At 46.5% G+C, this 9557-nt stretch overlaps 1 protein-coding gene across 2 annotated transcripts in view; it reads left to right on the top strand.

The window, feature by feature from the left end:
* Efcab11 (EF-hand calcium binding domain 11) overlaps positions 1–6561 on the top strand; it is a 239261-nt gene extending 232700 nt beyond the window's left edge. The window contains exon 6 of one of the 2 annotated variants that reach the window (XM_031357441.1): positions 6425–6561. In XM_031357441.1, coding sequence (XP_031213301.1) covers positions 6425–6470 — 46 coding nt within the window. In that variant the 3' untranslated portion in view covers positions 6471–6561. Of the gene's footprint in view, positions 1–2732; positions 2779–6424 lie in introns of those variants that run through there. The other variant, XM_031357444.1, reaches the window with a different exon arrangement.
* The last annotated feature ends 2996 nt before the right edge of the window (positions 6562–9557 follow it).

Raw genomic sequence — 9557 nt, 5'->3', positions numbered from 1 at the left:
AAAAAAAAAAAACAAAAAAAAACCCCTCCAAGTTCTCAGAGAGACAGGAAAAGGGATTAAGTTACAAACAATAGAGATAGGCAGAGACCTCGAATGAACCCCAGGGCAGGCAGCTAAAGGAATCTGGGAAATTACACTTCAGTTGCCAGTTTGGACTCTTGTTTGCAAAGGTACCTGGACCTGTGAGTGGAGTGAATCTTGTACAAAATCTATTTGCCTGGCTTGACTCAAAATCTTCTGAGCCGTTCATTTCCCCTGTGGTGGGGGAATTCGACAGGCGTGATCCTAGCCCTGTTCTGAGCACAGTGAACAAATGAAAACCCATGATTTCAGGCCTCTGGCTTGGGGTGGAGAAGCTGGGAACACACACACACACACACACACACACACACCATAAGCAGCAAGAACATCAAGGTTCGTCAGGAGAGGTGAATGAACCAGCTGGAGTCCAGTGGCTTATAGATGGGAAGGCATGGTTTCCTTTGCTTGGTTTCCAAAGGAAATCTGTCAGAAAGGGTTGGAGGGTCACGGTGCAGAAGCATTTCTTGACCTACAATACCAAGAATGCAGGCCCTAGATAGATGGCTGAAACCTTCTGGTGACAAGGGAGGCAATATCAGTGCTTGGGAGGAGCATGAAGGAAGACATTTAAATTGCAATCTCTGGGGGCTAGAGAGACCACTCAAAGGTTAAGAACACATACTGCTCTTGCAGGGGACCAGAGTCTGAGTCCCAGATCCCATACTCGACAGCTAATAACCATATTTAACTTCAGCTCCACGGGAAACTGATGCCTTTGGCCTTGGAGAGCACTTACACTCACGTGCACACACCCTCACACAGATCACATACAGGCACATAGCTAAAGGAGATCTTAGAAATAAATTTCTGAGTATGTATCTGTTATCACATTACCTGATAATTATCTGCTGGATTTTGGCTAGATAGTATGCACATTTGGACTTAAAATATGGACTTTAGGCTGCAGGAGCTTATCACATATGCAAGAAGAGACTGGTGAATTGGAATCTCCAGATTGCACATAAATCATGGTGTCCCACCTGGAACTCCAGCCTTAGAATGCCAAGATGGAATCTCCACACTGTCCAGCAAGACTGTCTGTATCTGTGTGCTCTGGGTTTGATTGAGAGACCCTGCCTCAAAAGAGAAGGAAGGAAAAGGACAAGGATGATTCCTGACATCAACCGATGGCCTTACACATAAACATGTGCCCCCACACATGTACACATGTACTCACACATACAACCTACACACACACACACACACACACACACACACACACACACACACACACACATATATATATGAAAAAAGAAAAAAGAAAAATATGTAGACTTTTTCAATGGGCCTAAAATAGGAGCTCTTACCAATAAAAAGGTGCTCTGTACATTATCATACATCACGTTTTCCCAGAACTGGGCCTGTGGATGAGAATGCTTGTGCAAGGAGTTCTTAAGGATGTGCTCTAGGGAAATCAGTCTAGAACGAGGGGAGTAAGAAGGAGGAAGGCCGGATAAAAAGACAAAATCCCCAAACAAGAGAGCCATTTCTGGCCCAGCCTGTGGGAAGTATTGCTTAGGGCTCATGTTACATCTCAGGCTGTATTTTAAGGAGAGCTGGGTTTACATATTTTAGACCACTTAGTCATTGAATGTAATTAAGTCCCCAAGGGAGAACTAAAATCCCCAGGTGCTTCTGGCATCAGTGTCCTGAAGCCAGTCACAGGCATCAATCATTGGAAGCAAACCAAAGCCAAGAAAGGACACCTAAGAGTAGAAAAAGAACTTTCAGGGGATGCATTCCAGGGCTGTATCAGGAAAAACCTCTATGTATGAGCTAGGAGATTCCGGGTCTCTAAAGGGCACGAGGACCTGAGCTGGATTCATAGAATCCATGTTAAAAAAAATAAAAAATAAAAAATAAAAAAGCTAGGTGCAGTGGTTTATGCTTGTAATCCCAGCAGGGACAACAGAACCCTGGAGCTTAGTGGCCAGGCTACCTAGCCTAATTAGTTTCAGACCAATGAGGGACTTTGTTGAAACATACTGTTGACTATCTACCTAAAAATACCAATAGTAATATAAGACAGAGAGAGAGAGAGAGAGAAGGGGAGGAAGAGAGAGAATTTAAATGATAAGTTCCCATCTGGGCTGACAATGCTCCCTCCAAGAGCCATAGAACAACTAACAAAACCTCCAACAGCAGGCATGAGAAGCCTTCTGCCTTTTTGGGACTCCTACAACATTCTAGGATGTTGTTCATTCTTGCCCCCTGGATATGGAAGGTAAGTCCATGTAGCTGAATAAACCATGCATTTCAGACACAGAAACCGAAGGCCCAGTAGGTGGGGCTGGCCTGAGTACTTCTTCCCTAAGGACTTTCATGGTACCAGAAGGCATCTTACAAGCTTCCAAAGGAGGGGAGCTACCACACTCCTACCCAGCTCTGACGACTGAGAACCACAACAGTGACCAGTATGGCATGATGACCCTAAGGGTGCCATAGAGGCCTGGGTGCCCTGGTGGTAACCAGTGGCTCTAATTGGATTTTAAAAGTCACTCAACAAGAGGGAACCTATGCCTGATCTTGGAAACTTAGCAAACTGCGTAGGTCTAGTGAAGTCGTGATCTTGGAGGAGAACCTATATGCATCCCTTTACTAAGCCAACCTAATCCCTAACCACATTCTAAATATTTGTCTTCTACCCACAGATAAACGTAGTCCTCACCCCTCATCGAGGAACCTTCTTGTTTGCAACAGATGGAAACCATTATGGAAAACCACAACTAATCAAATGTCAGTTCCGAAGCCAAGTTCTGGTGGCTATAGCTAAGGCTTACAAGGGCGTCTGCGTAGACAAAGAAGTACAAACAACTAAAGGAGGAGAAGCAGCCTTTCCTAGGGAAAAGCACACTGATTGGTTATTCAATGCCAAGTGGTCAGCCCTGAAAACATACGCATTCAAGAAACATTACACAGGCTGAGCAGGTTGTGTTTAGGTGTTGCATTCGAGAGTGTGTGTGTGTGTGTGTGTGTGTGTGTGTGTGTGTGAATTTGAAAGAGCAAGGAGATTATGGGGGGGTTGGAAAGAGAGAAGGGGAAATAATGTGATTATATTACAATCTCTTTACATTTAAATCTCTTTACATAAATCTCTTAAAAATTTTAAAGTGACAGCACTCGAGAAATAACATCTCTGCCCTACACACACACACACACACACACACACACACACACTGCCTATAGGTAGACTAATAGACATCTCAGACACAAGTCCAAAATTCTGAGGATAGACTGAACTCCTGCTCAATTATAGGCAAGCAGATGCACCCAGGCCTCCCACCCCCACCCCCCCACCCCACCCCCGTGTGGTGGCTGCAGCGAGCCTGCACTCAGGAGCCTTTCCACCTTGGCTGGGGCCTCCTGGTGCCAGGAGACAGCTGCTGGGTACTGCTTTAACTCCAGAAGCAGCCACTGAGGCGCTTTACCTCTCCTGTGTCTGCACCCCCTTTTCTCTTCGACTGATAAACCATCCAGAGGTTTTTCATTAGGACTTGGGGAGCCCTGAAAAGTTCTAGAAGGAGATGAAACTTCAGTTTTGACCTTGAATACCCGTAGACTTCAGCTAGGTGGAAGAGGGAAGTGAGGCCTCCCGCTCCCGCACCCCCGGGGGTGGGGGTGGGGGGACAGATGAGAAGGAACAAAGGGACTTTTAAAGGCACAGAAGTAAACAGTGATGCCTACTTTTATAAAGCCTGGCTTAGGGAAAGTAAAGAACCACATCCCAAACAGCTGGCTGTTGGTCACCCTGGCTCCCAAAATTGGACCGTGGTCTTCAACATCACCCCCATGCTGCAGTCGTCAGCACTTCCTGATTCTTTGCCCAGTTCCTCACTCAGACTTGCTCTCCATCACACTGTGTCAAGCTCCGGACCATCCTCCTAATGAATACGTGCCAGGTCCCCGGAGCTGACAAGCTTTCAATACAAAGAAACAAATAATACACGCCAGGGTAAGGAGCAGAACAAAATAAAGATAGTAGGGGGTGTGTTGAGTGAACGGCATCATGGAACAGGCACATTTCAGAGACATTTTGGAAAGGGGAAAACCTGATGTGTTAATTAGGAGTCTATTTCCATAATAAGACTTCGCAGGGGAAGGTAATAAAAGAAACAAAAGGCAGTGGAGGGGACTGCACCAGAGGAGTGGGGCATTCTGTAGCGGAGAGGAGGGGTCGGTTATTCTCTGTTGTTTCATGTGTGTTTGTGGTCTGTTGGCTCCATAAGACGGGGGACTGCCCCTTTTGTGTTTTGTAAAGCACCATGAATAAAGAGCTTCGGTATAAATAACACTGTGGTTTCTGCCCCTCAACAGGAAGTACAGCAGCCCTACCAGCTCCAGCTGCTGGTGGGGTTTGACTTTTCAGGGTAACTTCAATTTAAAAGAACTGTCTCCTGTTGAGAAGGGGCCCCCCGCGGAGGGTTAAAAACAAGAGGAAGTGCTGCGAGCCGTGAGGTGCTTAGCATAGTGGGTGCCCATCATGAAGAACGGGAGCTTGCGGGGATGGGGGGGGGGGGGGGGGGGGGGGGGGGGGGGGGGGGGGGTGGCCAAAGGCCTTTCCTCTGCTTTAGGTGGTCTGGCTCAGGGGACTTGGGCCCCAGGCACAGTAGTCACAAAGACTAGAGCACAACTCCGCTCTCCCACTTGCTGGAATCTCAGTCGGGCCGTACAACGGGTACTGTTGGGCTGAGAAAAGACAGCCTATCTTCCAGACTGCAGCCAGATTAATTTTCCAAAAGCACAGCTTTGAACATGCCTTTCTGCTGTTCCGAACTGGCAATGGCCCCCCAACTGCCTGGCAAAGCAGTTGCTGTGGCGTTGGTGGCGCTCGCTTGGGGCTTTGTAGAGCTTCCTGTGAGTCTATTAGGAACCTTCTCGATCCACTTTTCCATCTTCGCGGAGGAGGGGCGATTAGGTCACTGTGTTGCTGGGCTGCTCAGAATGTCCGCGGAAGTCACTTGGGACACAGCTCTCTGAATACCGATTTTCCAGGCTGTTAAAGAGCTGGTTGAGTGGAAAGCTCACCACTTACTGGCTGCGCCGCGTTGGGCACATTTCTTAATTTTTGAACTTTGGATGCTTACCCGTAACACTGAGCGTTGTTGTATCTGCAGCATCTTGATCAATATTTGGTGCCTTGTAATTTTTAATTTTATATTATGACATTACTATCGCTGTCGCTTAAATCTAGGAGAGAAAATAAATTAATTTGGAAATATGCTTGCTGAATGCCAAAAGTTGCTCTGGAGTCAGGCAGGAGGGCATTCACACACTACATACACACACACACACACACACACACACACACACACACCCCTCAGCTTTCTTTCCACAGAGGTTTCTGCCCTGAACAGATAGGACATGCATCGTGAGTGAGGGCTTCTAGGTCCTAAGAGAACTAACTTGTAGTGTCCAGTTAGCACGTCCTAGACCAGTATTTCTCAACCTATGGGTCGCGACCCCTTTGGAGGTCGAACCACCCTTTCACATGGGTCACTAAGACTATAAGAAAACAGGTGTTTATGTTATGGTTCATATCAGTAGCAAAAATACAGGTATGAAGTAGCTGCAAAATAATTTTATGGTTGGGGGTCACCACAATGTGAGGAACTCTATTAAAGGGTCACAGCATTAGGAAGGTTGAAAAGCACTGACTTAGACCCCAGTCAGCCAGAGGTCAGTGTGGTAATTTTGTGAAGAATTTGTGTTCTCATGACGTCAGTGGCAGTGAGACAGGAGCAGGAGACATAGTTCCACACTGTTCCCATAGCAACCTGAATAAAGCTTGGAATATATATCATTTATGTTATGGTTGTTGTATGTGTATGCTTGTTATGCCTGCATGTATGTCTACCACATGCCTGAGGTGCCTTAAGGAGGCCAGAAGAGGGCATCAGATCTTCTGGAACTAGAACTGCAGATAGTTGTTTGTTTCTTTGTGGGTGCTAGGAATCAAACCCTGGTCCCCCGAAGGGCCTCAAGTACTCTTGACTCCTGAGCCATTTCTCCGGCCCAGAAGCTGGGATCCTTGACTTTGCTGTAGGAAGAACCTTCACAAGGAGTTTTTGTTATGAGAGAAATTGAGATTCCCTTTTGGGAACCTTAGTCTTAGAAAGGAACTCGGAAGAGATCTCAAGGTCAGTGAGGGTTTAGGAGAAAGCAGTCATGCAGGACGCTGTAGTTCTGGACAGCTGCCAAGACGAAGGAGACGGAGACGAAGGAGAGGGAGAAAGTGGTGTCTGTGTGAATGAGGGTCCAAGAACGTGGGCATGCTCAGCAGTGGAGGTCGCTGCAGGGCCAGGGATTGAAAAGACAACATAAACCCCATTTGTCTCCATTTTAGGACCAGGCCTGATGTCAAAAAGAAAGCCATCAATCCCAGGAACTAGGTCACAAGTCAACAGTCCCAGGAGCAGACTGAATTCCAGGAACCAGGCCATAGGTGACCAGCGCCAGGAACAGATCATAAATTCCAGAAATAAGGTGGTAAAACCCCTTCTCATAAAACAGCCTGGACATAACGACAAGAATGGAAAAAATATCTTATCTCAGGATGGGCCATCTGTGCTGGACAGTCCAATCTCATCCAGTGGTTAAAGGTTCATGACATAGGAATGCAGACCACTGACCACCTGGCACAAGCCAATCAGGAGCCAACCCCTGTGACTTCCCCAGCGCCCACCAATGAAATTTTAGATTACCTAACCCACTCTCTAAATATCAAAGAACTAACATAGTAGCCAGTCAAAGTTGTACAGATGTCACCACTTTGGCCTCTACCAATCACATTAGAGATTGCCTAATCCTTCTAGACAGTTCCCCTGGTTCCCTATCAGAAAGCCTGTACATCTTTGTCTAGGGTCACCATTTGGAGGAATGGTTGACTCCTGAATGCTGGTTGTTTATGTTCTCTTCGTCTTTGCATGCTATCTGACTCTGAAGTCTTCCCTCAGCGATTTTCAGACCCTTACAGGGATGGGGGCTTCAGAGAACACGAGGGACACACAAGACCCAAAGATGACCAGCATCACTGTTGAGACTATAATGAAGACCCAAACCAAAGCTGTCTACCAAAAGGGATGGCAGTGTCTGGACTGGAGTTTGGGTCACACGCTCAGCTACAATTTCCAGGGAGAGGTGATCATTCAGGTAGAAGGAGAGAAGACAGGAAGCCTAAACACTTCTGGTACTCTTGGCCTCTAGTCAGGACAGAACCAAGGACATTTTCTGATCCTGCCTAGGGACTAGAATTTGAACTACTCAGCCGTGGGTAGTGGATCACTGAGCAGTAGCATAATGACTGGCTTACTCATTAAGAGGTTGGCCTTGGAACAGACAGTAGGACTCCTGGTATCCCAGTGGTCTATGCACTGACTTTACAGCAACTACCTATAGTGATGGAAAATACCCACCTTGTAAAGAAGATAATCTCTTAAGTCTCAGATCCGCCTCTGTGGCAGTGAGTGGTGCACTTACAGTGGCCTCCTTTACAGTTTGTAAAATGAAGAGATCAGCAGTTCTCAACCTGTGGCTCACAACCTCTTTGAGGATCAAATGATCCTTTCACAGGGGTCACCTAAAATCATCAGAAAACACAGATATTGCCAGGCAGTGGTGGCACACACCTTTAATCCCAGCATTTGAGAGGCACAGGCAGGAGGATTTCTGAGTTTGAGGCCAGCTTAGTCTACAGAGTGAGTTCCAGGACAACCAAGGCTACACAGAGAAACCCTGTCTCAAAAAACAAAAAACAACAACAAAAAAAAACAAAAACAAAAACAAAAACAAAGAAAAAAACACAGATATTTATGTTATGATTCATAACAGTAATAAAATTATAGTTGTGAAGCAACAACAAGAATAATTTTATGGTTGGAGAGTCACCACAACATGAGGCTTGAGGCATCAGGAAGGCTGAGAACAACTGCACTCACTGATCTATGGGGTTTCTTCCAGGTCTCACACCTAAACTCAATGAGATCATCCAGGTAATGACCACACGCCAGCTGTGTGGACTTGGTAGTGATGAAAGGCCCCGCATGCTTGCATCCCTAGCAAATTCATTGTTCAAGCCTAATCACCAGGGCGATGGCAGGAGAAGAGACCGGAGTAATGACAGCAGGTAGAGAAGAGAATCGTCTTATGAAAGAGAAACCGTCTTGTCTTTTCCACCTTGACAGAACACAGTGAGGGCCATCTGTGAGTAGAGAGGGCCCTTGCTATCCTCTGGTACCCTAAAGAATGGAAAGGCTCACAATCCTCAAATGCAGAGATTGCTTCTGTAACTGGGACACAGTGCGATCTTCTCTGAGTGTTGTAGGCAAGATGTCAGCAGAAGAGAGGAGAAAGGCACGGGAGAAGCTATGAAAGTGAAGTCGAGGGGCTAGTTAAGCAGTTAAGAGTGCTTGTTGCACTTGCAGAAGACCTACAAGCTCACAGAGCCCTCCCTCTTCTGGCCCCTGCAGGCCTCTGCATATACATATGCATACACACAGACACACAGAGAGACATTTAAATGAAAATAAAATAAAACTTAAAAGACAAATGAAGAAAATGAAGCTGAGTTATACCCTGTCCTTTTAGGGGATGAAAAAGTACATTCTAGTGTATGAGTTCACTTTCATTAATGATGACTGGCCTGGTCATTCATGAATAGGACTCTACCATTTAGACATGGTCTTTTAAGAAACCAGAACAAGGTCAGGCATGATGGCACACATCTTTAAGGCAGAGGCAGGAGGATCTCTGTGAGTTTGAGGCTAGACTGGTGTATGTAGGGGATTTCAGACCAAGGCTACATAGTGATATCCTCCTTCGAAAGAAAAAACAAAAACAAAAACAGCCAGAACAGAGTCAAAGTGAGTCAGTGGGTAAAACACTTGGCACGCAAACTGGCACCAGGAGTCGATTCCCAGAACCCATGCAAAATATAAGAAAAGAACGGTGTGACACAGGGGTCCCTTGGCCTCCACAAATCACATACTAACCTCCATAAATCATATATCACATGATATATGATATGATATATGGTCACATATATCATATATCATATACTGACACACTCATGCTCACACATACAGGTAATTAAACAAAACAATAATTAAAAAATATATCGATCTTCTCTCCGGTGAGTTCCTAAGCCGGGAGCAGTCAGCAGGGAGGCACAGACCCCAAGAGTCACAGGGGAGCCGCCGGGCGGCAGGGACAGGATCCTCTCAGCTTCCAAGTGGCAGAGGTGGATCAGCGACCTGAGCTGCCCCTCCCTTGCACGAGGAGGGTCTGCCTCCAGGGACCGCTTTGACCCGGAGTCTCCAGTGAGAGCTGCCATCTTCTCTCCAGTGAGTTCCTAAGCCTGGAGCAGACAACAGGGAGGCACAGGCCCCATGAGTCCCAGGGGAGCCGCCGGGGGGCAGGGACAGGACAAACTCCGGTCAGAGTCACTAAGAACATCTATCACCAAAAATCAAGAGATGGTG

This window comes from Mastomys coucha, unplaced genomic scaffold (genome assembly GCF_008632895.1).
Source record: "Mastomys coucha isolate ucsf_1 unplaced genomic scaffold, UCSF_Mcou_1 pScaffold6, whole genome shotgun sequence".
NCBI lineage: Eukaryota > Metazoa > Chordata > Mammalia > Rodentia > Muridae > Mastomys > Mastomys coucha.
The sequence above is the reverse complement of the archived record's forward strand: the minus strand, read 5'-3'. Positions and strand labels throughout refer to the sequence as shown.